We start from the raw sequence: 17,922 nt of genomic DNA, 5'->3' as shown, positions 1-17,922 counted from the left end.
AGGATGTCAGGCTCTGTGGTTGGGGTGAAGGCCCCCGGGAACGGCTGGGAGGCTGGAGGCCAGCAGGGATGGGTGGTGCCGGTTGGGGGAGGGCAGCGTGTTCTTGCAGGGGATTCATTTAGAAGCTGCACCGAGGTCTCCAGAACCTGGAAAATCCCCTTCGGTTTCCACTATTGGAAATTCCTTCACAGAACAAATATCTATTAAGTATCTCCACTGCGCCAGGCGTTGTAGGAAGGATGGTGACCTCGAGGGGCCGGGGGCTTCCATACGGACTCCTCTCCCTTGTTTCGTCATCCGGCAAGTATGGTACACCCTCGACGCCGACGGGTGCTAAGTGGTCACTAGGATGTGCCCAACATCGTGCTAACTGCCTTACCTATGTGACTCTATTTCATCTGTGTAAGAGCTTCATTAAGAGATATGGATTATTATTATTCTTAACAGACGAGGAGACCGGCTCAGAGGGGATCAGCAACGTGCCTGAGACACACACCTCATCACAGGGCTGCGAGGAGATAAAAATCCAAGTCGGGGGTGGGGGGGGGGGGGCGAGGCTGCTTTTAGTCACCGTGGTGCTAAAACCTCCACCAGCTTCCTTCCCACAGCTATGAAATAGGTACAATCGGTCCCTACTGCACTGGGCTGTTGGGGACAAAGGGCCTATACGAGAGGCCCGGAGGGTGCCCAGTGAAGGTGCATTCTGTTCTCCTCCCCAGTTCCCTCGTCCCCTGTCTCAAAGCTCCCCCGGGACCGGGAGGAAGGGTGGCCCCATTTGCTCTCTCTCCAAGGACACACATCCCTAAGTCCAAGTCCGGCACAGCGCCCAGCACGCGGCCAGCGCTCGCCGAGCGTGGCTGACCCACATGGATGATCTGTGAGTCCCAACCGTGTCCTTTGGATTGCAAGCTGGGGACCCCTCTCAGTCCAACATTACTCAGTGAGGCAGAAAGCTGTGGCCACCACCACGAAGACAATTCTCTTGGTGCCCAGAGGACTCCACTCTCAGGCCACTGGGATTTTCAGGCTTCTCTCAGTGGAAAGGAGCCGAAAGAAACGAAGGTGGCCCCCGAGCCCAGGCAGGGCAGGTGTCTCCCACAGGCAAACCCAGCTGGCTCTCATCCCCACCACGAACCCCAACTGCAGACATCTTCACGTATCGGGGGCATTAACCTTCCTTCCACCGCAGGCTCTGGGGAGAGACGGTGGGCATGTAAGCACTTAAAACTTGAACCTGCGGGTCAGCCCTCCTTCCTCCCTCCCTCCTCCGCAGAAGCTCAGGAGTCGGAGGCTGCATGGGGACAGACGCCACAGCCTTGGAGAGACAAGTCACATCCTCAGCTTCCCTCAACCTGTTCGAGCACCGAGTTGCCATGGCGACGCTGCAGCCCTGAGATGCATTGGCTGCAGCTAGCATGGGTGCTTCTAGGGCTCAAAGCCGAGTGGACGAGGTCTGGCCTCGTGGGCCAGGGCCGGGGGGGGGGGCCCTCCTCTAGGCTCAGCTGGTAATTGCTGCTAAGTGAGGGGCTGTCATTGAACCCAATATGCAGGCACCCTGTAATTACCGCACCAGACAGCGGGTGCTTACTCCCTGCGTGGGGAGAGGGGGACGGAGGGGGAGCAGACAGGAAGCTCTCATCCACCTGAGCCGGCGGGGCTGTGGCAGGCTCTCTCCAGCAGCGGCGGGAGGCCCCCAGCCCCTCCTCTCTGCTGGCTCTCCCCAGTCATCCGTCATCCGGTGTGGAACACTGTCGCCTTTAATCCTGGCCTCTGAGCTTGTAGAATCCGAGGGGGGCAGAGGTGCAGACACAGATAAGGCACCACCTCAGGGGAGCTCTTGGTGTTGTCCCCCTCGTTTCCAGAGGAAGCGTGTCTGCATCGTGCTGCCCTGCTGGAGGCAGCTGTCGCTCTAGTTCCGGCACGCCTGGGTGGCTCGGTCGGTTGAGGTCTGACTTCGGGTCAGGTCACGATCTTGCAGTTCAAGAGTTCAAGCCCCGCGTGTGCTGACAGCTCAGAGCCCGGAGCCTGCTTCAGATTCTGTGTCTCCCTCTCCCCACCCCCGTTTGCGCTTGGTCTCTCAAAAATAAAACATTTAAAAAAATCTTGTTCTAGTTCCTCCGGAGCCTGGAGGCTCTGAGGACCTCAGGCTAGTCACTGCCCCTCCTAAGCCTCAGTTTCCTTCGCTGTACGACCAGAAGGTGGGTCTCAATCATTCTTAAGGGTTTTTCTACAGCAGGGGTTGGCAAGCCAGAGGCCACAAGCTGAATCCCGTTTTTGTAGGGTTTTGCTGGAACGCAGCCACACCCTCTTGCTCCGCTGTCCCTGTCTGGTGTGCCTGTCTGCTTTCCGGTTACAATGGCAGACCTGAGTAGCTGTGATAGGGACTACGAGGCCCTTTACAGAAAGTTCGCGGACCTGTTTCTAAAGTATCGATGTTTCCCTAGGCTTAACCGAGGAAGCTTCTGTCACTTCGATGTGATGAGAACAACTCATTAACAAGCCCTATCCTGGTCCCCACCCACAGACACCACAGTCCTCTTCCAAGGACCCCAGCCTGGATTTGGAGAGCGGAGGCAGGCGGGGTGGTGCCGAGTCGCCGCGTGGTGCAATGGCGCCACCTGCTGTGAGTGCCTGAAAACACTTCTGCCTGGAAGTACTTGTCCCCACGAGGGGCTGGGGGTGGGGGCGGTGGGGGAGGAGCCGGCTCCCAGGAGCAGCCCAGGCTTCGGAACCCTTGCACATCAGAGCCAGGATCTCGCACCGTCCTCCCCATTTTATGAAGACCGCAGCGTAGAGGGGCGGCCTGGCCTGACTGGTCCAAGGTAGGGGGAGCAGGAAGCTCAGGTCCCGGAGGCTACTCCATCTATGTTCCGCGGGCACAGACTTGGCATACAGACCTGGCGGTGAATCCTCGTTCCATCACTCATTTGGGGTCTCGGTTCCACGGCTGTTGAAAGCATTCTCAAAACAAACACGTAACATCTGTTACCAATTCGGACTCAATCTTCTGAATAACTCTGAAATAATTCTTCCCATTGCACGGGTTAAAACACTGTGGTACAGAGAGTTTAAGTAATTCGCTTAAGGTCACAGAGCTAGCGACAGTCAGGATTCAAATCCAGGCTATGAAAGCACTACACGCCCCAGAACACCACTCTATACATTTTTTCCTGCCTGCAGGTGTGCTGGGGCCCCAAGAGAGGGCCCAGGGGCCCAGAGGAACCCAAGAGATGCAGGGAAGCCTGGAGTCTGCCCAGTCATCTGCAGAAGCCCCAGCCAGGAACGAGAGTGAGGCCCCCGCCACCCCCTCCTGCCCCCATGCCTCCAGGCAACACGAAGTGGCCGGCGGACCGTAAATCCTTTATTTCCAAACTATAAATAGATCTGCTCTCTGAGAAAAGACACTGTCCAGGTGATGAGGCTCCAGCCTCTCCTTCTCCCCTTCCCAAGTGCTCCGCAGTCTAAACCCAGGGCCCCAAGAAACCCGCTGTGCCCGGAAAGCACCACCTTGGCCGCCAGAGCCTGGCAAGCGGCCGAGGACCGCCCGTTCCCTCGTCCCGCTGGGCCTCCAGCACGGCCTCGGCCCTGCTCTGGCCCGACGCGCACCCCGCAGTGTCCTCAGCTCCCCGAGCGAGCCCCGCCAGGCGGTCGCGCGCTCCCCAAGGCCCGGCCTGGGAGAGGCCTGGCCCGCTGCTCCCCAGCTGCCGCGAAGGGCCCCCTGGGTCCCCGAGCTGCTGTGAGGTGTGAGGGCGGGGAGAGGCCTGCGTCCAAGCTGGTCTCCCGGCTGGTCACTGCTGCCCCTGGGCCACGAAGTACGCCTCTTCCTCCTCATTGTCGTCCTCCTCTGGCTGCCCGCTCCGGAGCAGCAGCTCCAGGTCGGGGTGGGAGCCCAGCCCCTTCGAGGGCTTAGGGCCCCCATCACCTGGAGACAGAGAGAAGCCGGCTGCAGACCACTCGTGCTTTCCTCGGCGTGCCCCGATGGGGGTGTTGAGTCGCCTAGGCCCCCACCCACTCCCCGCCCGCTCCCAGGACACCGCCCGTCTTCTCGGAGCGACGGTGGCAGGATCGCCGGGCTTACTCCCTGGCGGAGGGGCGGCCGACGCAGAGGCGGCTGAGCGTGCGGACCGCCACCGGGCTGGAACCGCCTGTGGGCACGCCGAGGGCCACCTGCCTCTCCCTGGCTGGGTGGCTGGGGACCCAGGGCCGGGTCGAGGGGAGAGCAGAGGGACTGAGTCACGAGGAGAACACCTTCAGAAAAGAGGCCTCGGGAAGGGGCTCCGGTTTACCTCTGGAGTGCAGGGCTTTGAGGGCAACGTGCAGGGATATGCCCGAGAGGCAGAGGGCGAAGCCCAGCCAGTTCAGGAGGCTGATCTGGTCCCCCAGCAGGTGAGCTGCCAGCAGCAGAGTGCAGACCTCCTGAGGGCAGACGGGCGGGAAGGGCAAGTGATCAGGAGGAGGAGGTGGCCCCTTTGCCAGGAAGGCGGACGGCAAGGCCACCGCCACAGGGGAGAGCCTGACCTGCCCGAACTCCCGGGGCCTGGGCGGGCTGGCCAGCTGGGCAAAAAAGAGGCTTCCCTGCGCCCAGAAGATCAGGCCTGCCCGCAGGGCTTTCCTCCCCTCGCGCCGCTAAGATGCGACAAAGCAGATGTTGGCATAGTTGCCGCGTCAGGGCTACGAGGGGGGCAAACCAAACTCAGGGCTGGGAGCAGGGCGCCTGGCCCACAGCCCTGTCCGCAGGAATAAAGGGCGGCCACACCTGCGGATGGACAGCCCGACAACGCCACAGGAGAATGCAGTGTCACAGGGCTCCGCGGGACACACGCTGGCCACAGGGCTCTTCACGTGGTGGCTGTCATACATAGTGGCTGCAAATGGGGCTGGTGGGACGGCTCATTCTGAGAACCACAGCTCACGCCTCGTCTAAGCCCCTTGGGGAGACTTACGGTTCTGGGTTTGGGCAGCACTAGTCCAGCACCTGTGTCTGCTTAGTCAAGGTGAAACTGCACCGCCCCACGGCCCTGAGCAGGGTGGGGTGAGAGGCGGCAGGGGAGGGGGAAGCTGAGAGCAGAGGCATGCGTGTGGCCAGGCAGCAGTAAAGGCAAGACAGGCAAACACAGGGCACTCATGCCTAGCACTGCCCCTTACTCTGACCACGGCAGGCATCACCAATCAATCACTGAACTCTCTCCCCATGAGTCTGGATGGGGCTTCTCAACCCAACTGCAGGCCACGGCCAGGCAGCCAGAGTCGGCATCCACGGTAAAATGAGAATGTGTCCCAGGCCTGGTGGTCCGAATCCCAGCTCGGCCACACACTGGCTGGGTATCTGTGGGTAGATCAGCCCATCTGTGGAACGGGGATGACCGCCCTTACCCCCAGAGCTGCGGCCACGATGGGAGTTACAGACAGGAGCACGGCACACAACACCCTAACGAGGCACTTCTGTCTCCTCTGCAGGGCGCTGGGGCACGGGAGCTGGGACCGAAGCTGCGACTGAGCTTGGGGGCTGCACTCTAAGACAGGACCAGGGCCACCCCCAAGTCTGTACCTTAAAAATGCCAGCAATGGAGAGAGTGAGGCTGGAGGTTCTGGAGACCAGGAGGAACTCGGAGAAGCCCAAACCGAAGGCGAGAATCCCGCCAAGGAAGAGGCTCCCTAGTACCCGCAGGAGCAGCCCTGTGTCCTGGAAACGGAAGATTTTCTCAGACGTGGACAAATGGAGACCTGAAAGCAGAGGGGGGAGACAGCGGGAGGCCGCGTCCTGGGTGAGCCTGCCTGGGTGGCCTCACCCTGCCCGGCGAGCACTGTTGCAGCCACGCCCCCTGAGCACCTGCAGACTGGCCGAGGCCCAGAGGACAGGACAGGCAGGGAAGAGAACCCTGCGGCAGATGGCCTGACACTTGGGGGGCCGGGGAAGCAGCGATGGTTCCCAGAGAGTCTCACAGGGAGCCACGTGGAGGGCTTCCGAGCCACTGGGCTCGGGTAGAGAGCACGGCACTTCACAGAACATCAGCCGGAAACACCTGTCCCTTCCCACGGTATGTACCTGTCTTTGGGAAGGAGGGTGACTTCATGTGGCCCTTGCTGCTGTGGTTAAGAGAGGAGGCGGGCAGCCCACCCCGTGAGGACTGTCGATGCCCTGGGCCACCTACCAACAGGGACAAGTCTTATCCTCACAAACCTTCCCCGCTTTAATCCCGGTCTTGCTATCACCCAGCTGTGGCACTAGGTTGAGATGTGTCCTCTTTCAGGACCAGTTTCCCCAGTGATAAAATGAGAGCATTTCGACAAGCCCAGCGTTTCTCAGAAAGTAGAATGTGACAAACAGTTCTCAGAAAGTATACACACACACGCAAATATAGGACAAAGCATTCTAAAGACACCCGCATGGGCACCCACACACCAAAGTTTGCTCGACTTCCAGAGGATTCCCGGCCCTCCAACACCAACCCTCTGAGAGAGTGATTTTGCAGGTCTGTCTGCACAAGAACGGCCCGAGCTAGGCACAGCAGAGACACTTGGGGGCGGGGGTGGGGGGGTGGGGATGGAGGGTGGCCAGGCACTTGGGAGATTTTCGGAGGGAAGCACCAAAGAAATGCAGAGTGACGGTCCCTCCCAGGCAAACAGCCTCACGATGTAGGACATCTTGTCTGGTGCTGGGCTCAGCAGTACCGCAAAGGCGTCGGCAAATTGAAGGGAATTCGGGAAAGAGCAACATAAGTAATGAAGGCGCTTGGGGGATTAATTTACCAGAAAAGATTAAAGGAGCTAAATCCACGCAGCTTTGCTAAGTGACGACTATCAGGGCTTTCGGATGAGGGTCTGCGGAGACAGGGAGCAGTGTAAACAGCCAGGACAGGAGGCGGCGGCTGTGGGCACGGGGGGGCACAAGGAATGGGGGGGGGGAGGGGAGACATTAAAAAGGAGAAAAACGAGGCTGCAGAAGTTTCCTGGACAACGGGGCTGCAGAATAATTTTCTCAGAGAGGTTTGAGACGCTTCACTGCTTGAAACTGAAATGGATGTGGGACGGAATGCTCTGAAATGACCCTGAGGACAGAAAGGACTCTGGGAGGAAGGAGAAACAGGCGACAAAGACTAATCTCAAAACATGGGAGGAAGGAAGGACATGGAGTGCACTACCAGCCTAGACCATTCTCCCTGCCTCGCCTCTCCCCTCTCCGGGAGGCAATGGTGGGCGGGACTGCTCACCGGCCCAGACTCCTGTACAAGGGCTGGCCACACAAAGTCCGGCACACTCCCCCTGTCCCAACCTACTGTTCCGCCACCAACGGCCTGTCAAAGTCCCATCCAGCCTCCAAAATACGTTGCCTGGTAAGCCTTTCTGACTTGGCTTTCCACCCTAGCATCCTGAAATAATTCATGGCCTTCCGTTCCTTCTAAGAGACAGAACACATCATGGTTAACACGAAGGACTTGGAAGCCAGCTGCTGGAACCAAATGCTGGCTTGTTTATGAACCACAGGACCTTGGGCAAGGTTATGTTCTCCCCACTTGTTTCTTTAACTTGCGCGATGGGCATAATGATAGTACGGCCATGTGGGGTTTTGGGGCGTATGAGTTAGTATGTTTAAAATGATCAGAAGAGCCCTGGCACACCTGTCCGCATCCATTGTCATCATCATCTGCTGTCTTTCATACACACTTTCTGTGTAAGCATTTATCATGCTGGATTCCAGCCATCTGGTTTAATGTCTGTCTGGCCCTTGAACCAGGCACTACCAAGGGACGGACTACACCTCTGATGTCTGTAAACTCTGCAGCTACCACAGGGCTGGGCTCAGAGCAGGGACCGGGGATCTGTTGTACCGAGGGGCCGCCAAGATGGACGACCGAACCTACCTTCAAATATGGCAAAGAGAGGGAAGAGCCCCAGAAACATGAGTGGCTGCAGGTGGAACATGGTGTCAATGGGGTTCTGGAGCCCTGCAGAATGGGGACACGGGTGAGCTGCCAGGCCTGGCCTGGCCTGCCCCCACCCTGCCCGGTGCCCCCAGGCCCCTCTCTCACCAAGTTCGGCCTTCTGCAGGAGCATCTGGGTTAGGGTCCAGCGGATGCCGCCGATGAACGAGGCCCCCAGCACCAAGGCAAAGCCCTCCACGTTGAACTGTGTGGACTTGTAGGTGAACATGAAGAGGCCCCCGGCGATGAGGAGGACCACCAGGACCAGCGCTGCGCGCTATTAGGATGAGGAGCAGTGGCAACTAACTGTGGGCTCTTGAGTTCCTCAAACCTGGAGCTTAGGCTCGGTAGCCATGTTGGCTGACCCTGAGGCAGGAAACCCTTCTCCCCCTCGACCTTGGGGGTCCCGGCCAGCAACTTCCCATCAATGTAGGCACGGCTGACGTTCAGTAGACATGTACCCTGCATCCCTCCTTGATCTAAACTTCTTTAGCGCTTTCCTTTGGTTATAGCAAAGGGCCAGCTGTGCCTGGTCCCTGACCTTGAACCCTTTCTCCTTTGGTCATTCTTTTGGTCATTCCACCTGCCACGCCAGTTGCTAAGTATTATCAGCAGTGGCCTGTCCTAGGTCCTTCCTCAGTGACAGGAGTTACTGCCACCTGGGCTCGTTTCCTCTGTCACATACAGTGATTAGCTACTGCCCAGTCCTCCCTTTTATTCTTAGCATCTGTGGGGGTAGGAGGGACCAGGGGAGCTGAGGCCTCACCAGCTCCTCCAGCTTGAAGATCAGCGAGAAGATCAGGATGAAGAGGACAGCGGAGGACTTGGTCATCGTGTACCTGCAAGGACAAAGTACCCACGATGCACCGCCAGGGCTCAGGGCTCAGACCCGCCACAAGGAGAGGAGCCCACGGACACTGCTGGAAAAGGCGGGAGGCCGGGGGACCTCTGATTTCCCTGAGGGCAGCTGGCTCTGCTCAGGGCAGCCGGGCAATCTGGGTACAGAAGACCACAGGAAGGCAGCCTGAGTCATCTGGACTGATGACGTGACCTTTAATCAGAAGAAATCTTGGCCTAAGAGGACTCTTGCTACCGCCAGAGAGAAAAGGCCGCGGGTTGGACGCTGAGCTCACTGAGTCCTATTATACCTGCTCCTCCGTGGAGACCGGGATAAGGAAGGAAGGGGGAGAGGAGAAAAAGAAGGCAAAGGCTGTGCTCCCTGAAGTGCAGAGTCAGAGATGAGAGAGGACGGTCACACCGGCCCTTCTGCGCAGCCACAGGCACCACACACCGGTCAGTGCCCTCTCTCCCCTGCATACGGTCACCACTCTGAGTCCCTGGCTCCCCCCGGGGCCGCCGGGCAGGCAGGCACAGCACCCCTGCGAGCTAAGTTTACCGCAGAGGCTGTCAGCTTCCCAGAGAGCCGCCGGGTGTCAGGAAGGAGCGGAGATCAAGGGCCGGTCCCAGAGAGGGGTACGGCGCTGGCCCGCCGGCAGGGTGCGCGCGAAAGGCTGGACGGAGGTGGCGGGGTGTGGCCGGTACTCACAGCGAGACGGTGATGTAGAGGAAGCTCCAGTTGGACAAGCCCACGTCAAGCGCTGTTGCCAGTGCTGTGGAGACAGGGGCGCCCCCGGACATGCAGCCAGGGCAGGCCGGCACGCGAGCGCCGGCTGTTCAGACACCTCCGAGAGGCCCCCGAGCGCTCCCTGCTTTGCCCTGAACACCCCGGCTTTCTCTGGGGCCCTCGGGCCTTCCTTTCACAGCAGCTGGAGGGTCAACTCCTGGCCACAAAACGCAGGGGGTTCCGCTCCAGCTTTAGGACTGGGGAGTTCCCCGTGGCTAAACACGGCGAATGTGTGAATGTCCCCTCCCTCAGGATAGAGGCACACTCGTCCTGGAGGCCTGGGTCCTCCAGGGTCTGTCCCTGCCACCCCCTCATTTCTCCCACTTCCCCTCACCAGCGCTGAGTCTCGGCGTCCAGAGACGCTTTCAGTTCCCTTTCAGACCCGCACACGCACTGAAGCCTCGGCCGCTGTAGCCCAAGCTCTGGGAAGCCTCCCCCTGGGCCTGGGCTGGTGCCTCTGGGCTCCCAGGCACCCCTCATCATCCCACTACCGCCAGGACAGGGACGGGACTCTGCTCACTGCCGTCTCCAGGGCAGGTGTCGGCTCAGCATACACATCGAAGGGCCAGACAATGACAAGGCCATTGCTGCCTCCATGTGCACGAGAGTGCGAGCACTGTGTGTATGTGGGAGGCGGGGGGCTGGGGAGTGCATAAGAGGCAGAAGCAGGGCTGGGCTGGGGGGGGAGGCAGGAAGAGAGGAGCGGGAGGGCCTAAGCTCCGAGACACCAAGCCCTTGTGTTCTTGGCCTGTGGCTTTCCAAGTGCCCTCCTCTGCCCCGGCCCCAGGCAGGCCTGTACCTGTGGGAGCTACTCTCCTGAGGTAGTCCGTCCAGCTCAGCACCACGCGGGCCCTGTGGCTGGAGCACTGAACCAGCGCCCTGGACAGGGCAGAGAACAGGAAGATCACGGCCAGGTGCAGCATCGTCATGAAGAGGGGGAAGTGGAAGCTCTACGGAGCCCAAAGCACAGACCGCCCAGCACGGGTTACAGCCTGCCCGCAGCCCGTCCCCCCGTCCGGTGGCAGCGACGCCAACCGGGTGGCTCCCGAGGGTCTGCAGCAGCCCAGGGGCTTTCACCCACGTTATAATCACTGGAGACAAGAGACGTGTGGTTCCAATTTCAGAAGTCACACAGAGAGCAGGTGGCGGGCACGGCGCCGTCCCCACCGCCCTCGGCCTCCTGCTGAGGCCCCTCCCCAGGAAGGGCCTGTGCGGCCGGCTCAGCTGCACCGGTCATGAAAACCCCGAAACGCTTCTCCACTGGCCGGTGAGCAGCTGCCTCCTTAAGCCTCCCTAGTGCCCCCACTCATCCTCAGTCCTCCCCCTTTCCCGGTTTCCCCTCCCTCCGCCCGTTTGAGGGGAAGCCTTGGCACGGTGGGGCTCTAGGGCCCGGTCCCATCACCAGCGTGACTGGCTTCCAGTCTGACTGGCTGAAGCCTGTGCTGTCCTGTTGCTAAATATTAGGGGTTGCTGTAGCCACGGCCACAGTCACCTGCCACCCAGCCCCCTGCCCGGCAAGGACCCCATTACCTTGGTGAGCCATTTGTTGTAGAAGGTGATGCCGATGGAGAAGCAGTAATAGAGGAGGACCAGCCCCAGAGTCAACACCGCCTTCCACACAAAGGCCACGTCGAAGGCCCACCTCCCCATCCGGGGAAGCCGCAACCCCCTAGCTCTGGGTCGGTGGGAGCCTCTCCCGAAGACAGCCGGCAGGAAGGGCCAGCCAAGCTGGGCCACAACTTTCAACAGGAAGGTCTCCTGGCCGGAAGAGTCCTCTTTGCCTCCATGATTCAGAATCGTCCACGGAGCCCCAGGCAGAGTCCTCACCTAAGGGGCTGGTGGCCCAGGCCAACCCTCTCCATGATTAAGTGGACGCAGGGCTCACACGTCCCCAGGGCGGAGACTAGAAGAATGGAAAGGAAAGAGGGCTGTCTGACCAGTCCACCCCACCCCTGCCCGCAGGGGGCAGGCCAGAGTGGACTCAGCAGGAGCAGGAAGGGGCCCAAGCCCAGCACAGGCGCTCACGGGAGCTCCAATCACGTCAGCTCTGTCGCCTCGAGCCGTTCTCCGTGAATTGCCACCAAAGTGACCTTTTCAGGACGTAAATCTGATCATGTCAGATCAGACGTCGGCCCTTCAGTGGCTCCCAGTGCTCTTATGATAAAGACCAAAAGCCTTTCTGTCCGCTAAGACGGCCTGATCTGTCCCTGCTGGGCTCTGTCCCCATCCCACCGGCCACCTCAGTTCCCCAAACACACAGGCCCTTTCCTACCACCTGAAGGAATGGACCTGCCACCCTTCTCCATTCCTGTCTCACCTGGTCCTAGTCAACTTCAGCTCAAATGTCACTTCCTCGGGGGCTACCCCGTGATGGGGCTGCTCTCACGGCCCCCTACTTTTCCTTCAGTGCCCTTGTGCGGGGCGTGGTCATCTGAGTGACGTCTCTGTCCCCTGGGAGGCTGTGAGTTCCGTGAAGACAGGGACCACCGTGCCCCTTAGTCTTACGCCCACTGGGCACATCGTGAGTTGTCCATACGGTTCGATGACTCAGCGCAAGACACCGGGCACTTGGTTCTCTGGGGGCTGATCTGGTCTTTGAGGCGTTAAAAATGGACCAGGAAACCAACACCTCCCTGCCCCCAGCCTCTAACAAGCACTCCCCTAGTCGCCGTGCCCGCCCGAGGCTCTTGCCAAACCTCACCGCTCCCAGCCTATCGATGCAGGCGACTCTAGTGAGTGTCCAGAGCGTGTGGGCTCTGCGGACACCGGGCGGACCCAGGTCCCGAGCTATCCTGCCCGTTGCTACATCTGTGCGTCCCTCCGGTCCCCATCTCCTCCTCGGAGAGGTTCCCAACCTGCTCCAGTGCCGCCACCTTCTTCAAGCCTTCCTAGAACCATCTGCTCAGACATCTACTTTCCCCACCCCCAGCCTTTTCCGAAAGGAGGAAGTGCATTCAGTTCTGGACAGGGAAGCCGGGTTATCGTTTCCCCTCCCCCAAGGCGAGGTGGGAGCCAGCACAAGGCTTTGCCCAGAGGATACCCCCCCCCCCCCCCCCCCGCCCCGGGCTGCTGTTCTCTCCAGGGGAGCTTTGGAACCTGCCGGTGGTATTTTGGGGGAATTCTCCTAGCTTTTTTTTTTTTCAAGTTTATTTATTTATATTGATAGAGATGGCATGTGAGCAGGGGAGGAGCAGAGAGAGAGAGAGAGGGAGAGAGAATCCCAAGCAGGATCCATTGTCAGCACAGAGTCTGACGTGGGGCTCCAACTCATGAACCGTGAGATCATGACCTGAGCCGAAACCAAGAGCCAGTCAGGCGCCCCAGAACCCTCCTAGCTTTTAGTGGGGGGGGGGGGGGGGAAGACAGTCCACATAACTAAGACTCGCTCTGGATCCTTTGTAGGGTAAAAGACTTACTTAAAATTACCTGAATCTAGAACCCAACTCTGTGTGTGTGTGTGTGTGTGTGTGCTTTTAAGTAAATTCTACCCCCAACGTGGGGCTCCAACTCATGACCCCAAGATCCAGGGTTGCACGCTGTACTGACTGAGCCAGCCAGGTGTCCCCAGACCCCAACTGTCTTACATGTGACACAGAGCAGTCTTTCCGTGGTTCCACAATGCACTGAAATTCGTTTGCCACGTACACCGAGGAGACGGCACTGCTTTTGATAAACGGTTTGGAGAAACCACGACATCCACAGCAATGGCACACGTGGTGTTTGAGCTGTCACGCTCAAACGTGGCTGGGGCACTGAGCACAGGAGCTACTGCGTTCCCGGGGGTTCTGTGGGGTGGTGAAAGCATGGACTGCTTCCTCGCGGCTTCTAGCGTCCTTGGACTCGGGAACTTACACATCGAAACACATTTTATTGCCGATTACCTTTTATTAGCAATAAGCTGACATCTCCCCAGCGTGTAGCCCTCCCTCTGACCTCGTCGTCAACTCCAGAGGAATAGCCAGTGGCCGACTGTCTGTCCGCACCTGGATGCCTAGTGTCCGGCACCCACCCCTAGCCTGCCCAGCGCGGACTCCTGTTTCCCAGCAGGCGTCCAAACCTGCCCCTCCTCCCACCGCAGCCAGTGACACCTCCGTCCACCTAGGGGCTCAGGCCACAAATCTCGTCCCCAGCCTGATTCCTGTCTCCTTCAGCCCACGTGCCATCGGCAAGTACTGTCACCCCAGGCTTCAAAAACATCCCCGATCTGGTCACATCTCCTGTCCTCCACCACTGCCCTCCGGGCCGCCATCCTCTCCCCCCACCACACGATGCGCAGTCTCCTCCACTTCTCCCCACATCTCCTGCAGGTCAGGCTCCTGCCTGCCCAGCTGGGGAGTGGGGCACACGGGCACCAAACCTACACCTAACGGGTCTTAAGGCCCACACGCTTTCCCTATACCTAGGTTTCTCAATCTTGGCATTACGGACAGGTGGGGCCAGATCATTCTCTGTGCCCTGTGGGATGTCTAGGAATGTTCCTGGTCTCCATCCACTAGGTGCCCATCACGGCCCCTCATCCTCAGCTGTGACGACCAAAAATGTCTCCGGACGGGGCCAGAGGCCATGGGGGGCAAAACCGCTCCCTGCTGAGAACATGCCTGCTTACACCGCACAGGCAACCGCACGGCGTTATATCCTCTAGCACTCGCTCCCCAGGGTTCCCCACCCATGGCTCCCAAGCCAGGGCAGTCGACACATTTCCGTGAGTCAACTTCTTGCATCTTCTGCTTTTGGTGCAGTTCCCATTCCAACGCTGCGATCTGTGCACCCCGCCTCCCCGCCCTGTTCACGGCCTACCCTGCCTTCACCAGTCCAGGTCCTCCACCTCCAAAAAGTCCCCATGACTACCCCAGCCCGTGGCGAGCACGGTCTCCAAGTTAACAACACTCATTCTCTTATTATGAGTCACCTAACCCCAAACACAAGATCAGACTTCAGCCGGAAGGGCTCTTGGAAATCATCTGGCCACTTACTCAATGTGCATTTATCAAGTGCCACTGTATACCCAGCCCTGGAGACAGAGATAGGTAACTGATAAAATCCCTGCCTTTCTTTTAGGATAAGGGAAACCAGACTGAAAGGGGCAAATGCTCTTTTTCAAATCACATTTGCCAAGAAAGGAATTCTATGTCGGCCTTACTTTTCCCCAGGGGGCAGCCTGGCTGGGAGCAGCAGCCCGCTCAGGGGACGTCACCGTAGCACCTGGCCCCCCTCACTCTGTGTGGCTGTAACCTGGGCGGTGCAGTTTGGCGTTTACAAGTGTGGGCTTGGAGTGAGAAAGACCTGGGATCCAGTCTTGGCTCCTTTACTACCTGGTGGCCTCTGAATTACCTGAACGCTGGACCTCAGTTTCCACAACAGTGTCTCCACGACAGAGGATAAACTCATCTGCCTCTTGGGAGAGGAGTCAAGAGCATCGAGTCCAAAACTGAATGCTGGTTTGTGGCAGCAGCCACTTGCACCCCCTCCTGGCTCCTTTACAACAAACTCCCCCAGGGCCCCGTGTCCTGCCATCCCTACTCCTTCCCAGTCTGTCCCCACTGCTCCGAGTCACCACACCCTCCTCCTGGCTGCCTCTCCGAGGATCAAGTCTCTGCCTCCCTCAGCACCTTACACAACTGACCACCTCCTCCTCCGCGGAAAACCTTCTCTTGGCTGCCACACCACACTGTCCTGCTTTCTCTTCCTTTCTTGGACTCCTTTTCCGAACTCCCTGCCTTCTTCGCTGGCTCCTTCTCATCAACCAACCTGTAAAAGTTGGCCGCCCGAGCACTGGACCCTGGCTTCTCTTCTCTTCATTCTTGGGTCATCTCATCCCATCTGATGGACATTCCAGTGATTTCTAAATCCTTCTCATTTGCCCTACCCTCTTTCGCCAGCTCCCAGGCTGGTATATCTAACAGTCTACTTGGTAGCTCCACTCAAGATACCTCAAACTGAAGGTGCCCCCAACCTATACCATTAGCGAATGCCAGCATAACAAACCTGGTTACTTACGTGCAAGCCCCCAAATCAACGATGAGCTCATCCTTGCCCACTCTTTCCCTCCTTCCTCAAACCTTATCCTGTCCGTTCCTGCTCTCATATCCCTGTGGCCCAGCTGCCTTCGCCTCGGTGGGGGCCGGCAGCCTCAGCCACGCTGATTTCTCACCTAGCGGCTGCAGCAGTCCCCTAACTAGTGTCCTCGCTTCCTCCTCCTGACAGCCTGGAGTCCACGAGGCAGGGCAGCAGGGGCGAAGGCTTAAAACACAGAAAGCACGCCACGCTCTCCCAGGGCGAATCCCAACCCCCGAGCGGGCCCGCGGGGAAGGCCATCCACCATCTGGCCTCTGCCGGTGTCTGTCCCGGTGCCGCGGCCGCCGCCACGCTGGCCCCTGGCCGCTCGCCAAACCCATCCCGCCCGTGTCGTTCTTTGCACTCGCCGTTCCCTCCTCCCTAGACCTTTGCTCGGCCGAACCCTCCTCAAGGGTCCGCGACTCGGGCTCCCGGCACCTCCCACCACCTGACGTTGCCCAGTTTGCCCACGTGTTTACTGCGCGCCCCGCACTCCCACCCCGCCGCGGGCTGCGGCCTCTCGGCGGCCCGGGCCGCGTCCGCGCAGTTCCCGCCTGGCTCCGGCCCCGGGACGTCGCGCGGGGCGCAGGCAGCGCCGGGAAACGCGCGGCGGGCGGCCGGGCAGGGCGCGTGGAGGCCTCGCCCCCTCCACGGCGCCGACACTGCGACCCGGAAGGGACAGGAGCAGGAGCGCGCCGCGCCGCGCAGAGCCCGGCCGAGACCCCACTCCCTGGCCCGGGCCGGCCGGCCCCGCCCTCGGGAGCGCGCGCGGGCCCCGCCGCGCGCCCACTCACCTCGGTCCCGGGAGCTACGGTCCGGATCCCCCCGCCGGAAGTGCGAGGCCGAGCGCCGCCGCGAAGGGTGTGAACTTCCGCCAGAAGCCGCCGAGGGGCGGGACCGACCGCCGGCTGCCGGCCGCCGGCCGCCGGCGGGGCGGGGCGGGGCGGGGCGGGGCGGGGCGGGGCTCCGGGGGTGGGGCCTCCAGCATTGTCCGCCGCGGCCCCGCGCGGCTTGCCCTCGATGCCGGCTCCGAGCAGCCCTTCGTGGTGTGGTCGCTTGCGTCTCCGCCGCCCAATGATCGGCCTCGCTCTGGAGACCAGTCAGTGCCTGCTGGGGAGCCATGCGCACCGGGGACAGCCAGAAAATAGCGTCCTGTTTACGTCTATTGAACAGATTGATTTACCTTATTCCAGCCCAGTGCTGTGCCAGGCAGCCATGGAACCACGAAGATAAATCTCTCATGGGCTTTTTCTTCTGAGAACTCGTCAGCTGGGGAGTGATAACTCAGGGGCATTAAATTTTAGGACTTAGAAGATCCATGGGAAATGATAAATAATAAACATTTATGAAACATTTTGTGTGCCTGAAACTTAAAAAAAATTTTTTTTAAGTTTACTTAGAGAGAGAGCAACCTGCAGAGGGGCAGAGAGAGGGACAGAGAACGAATCCCAAGCAGGCTCCACACTGCCAGTGCAGACCGGATGCAGGGCTCCAACCCACGAACTGCGAGATCATGACCTTAGCCCAAATCCAGTCAGATGCTTAACGGATTGAGCCTCCCAGGCACCCCTGAAACTTTTTTTTAATGTTTATTTATTTTGAGAGAGAGGGGGGAAATCCCAAGCAGCCTCAGTGCTGTCAGGTGCCTCCTGAGGTGGAGTTCGAACCCACAAACCATGAGATAGTGACCCGAGCTGAAATCAAGAGCTCAGCCGACTGAGCCACCCAGGCATCTCCCCTGCCTGAAACTTTCTAAGAAGAATTACCTCAATTTCTACAGGTTGAGTAGGAGGGGTGGGGAATGTCCTGGGCACAGGAAATAGGAGGAGAGGGGAAGACTGGAGCCTGGCTGTAGCCCAGTTGCTTATAAGGAGAGTTAACCAAAGCTATGGTTGGAAAAGTAGCTAAGGGGCAGGTTGCAGTGGTCTCAAAAACACCAGCTAAGGAGTTCAGATCTCACTCGTCTTGCAGGATGGATGAGAAGAGGCAGAGGCAAGAACCCTTAGGAGGTCAGGGCAGGCTACGGTTGCAGACTGAGGCCCAGTTTAGGACTTTTTGTCCTCCCTTCCCAGTGCCTCCTCGGCTCTCTTTTAACCCTGGCTGCAAACGCGGATCCCGGTGTGTGACTTCCCTGGCCCCTCTGAAAAGAAGGCTCAAGACCTGGGTGCGAGCAGCGCGTTCTGCAAACCGCTGCCACTCCCAGCCACCGCCAGCTGGCATCACGCAGGCACTGGTTCCAAGCACCCACAGTGGCACCCATCACTGCCCAAGGTCTTGGCTGTAGTTAGTTCTAAAGGCCTGCACCGCATGCACTTTCTATGC

At 59.4% G+C, this 17,922-nt stretch overlaps 1 protein-coding gene across 4 annotated transcripts; it reads right to left on the bottom strand.

Annotated features, from left to right (window-relative positions):
- Nucleotides 1-3,348: 3,348 nt before the first annotated feature.
- On the bottom strand, nucleotides 3,349-16,535 carry SLC35C2 (solute carrier family 35 member C2). Of its 4 annotated transcripts, XM_023251170.2 has the most exons (10): nucleotides 16,395-16,535; nucleotides 11,077-11,449; nucleotides 10,346-10,496; nucleotides 9,469-9,532; nucleotides 8,689-8,761; nucleotides 8,031-8,199; nucleotides 7,863-7,946; nucleotides 5,549-5,724; nucleotides 4,287-4,416; nucleotides 3,349-3,922 (listed from the first exon to the last, which is right to left on the bottom strand). In XM_023251170.2, the coding sequence occupies exons 2-10, from the start codon at nucleotides 11,194-11,196 to the stop codon at nucleotides 3,789-3,791; spliced, it is 1,101 nt and encodes a 366-aa protein (XP_023106938.1). In that variant the 5' UTR covers nucleotides 11,197-11,449; nucleotides 16,395-16,535; the 3' UTR covers nucleotides 3,349-3,788. The 4 variants fall into 4 exon arrangements, with proteins under 4 accessions (XP_023106938.1, XP_019681985.1, XP_044909458.1 ...); XM_019826426.3 differs by lacking the exon at nucleotides 16,395-16,535 and having other exon boundaries at nucleotides 10,346-10,425; nucleotides 11,077-11,201; XM_045053523.1 differs by lacking the exon at nucleotides 16,395-16,535 and having other exon boundaries at nucleotides 9,469-10,425; nucleotides 11,077-11,201.
- Nucleotides 16,536-17,922: the final 1,387 nt, after the last annotated feature.

The sequence above is a fragment of the Felis catus genome, chromosome A3 (assembly GCF_018350175.1).
Source record: "Felis catus isolate Fca126 chromosome A3, F.catus_Fca126_mat1.0, whole genome shotgun sequence".
Lineage (NCBI taxonomy): Eukaryota > Metazoa > Chordata > Mammalia > Carnivora > Felidae > Felis > Felis catus.
Note: the sequence above shows the minus strand (reverse complement) of the source record. Positions and strands in the feature narration are given on the sequence as shown.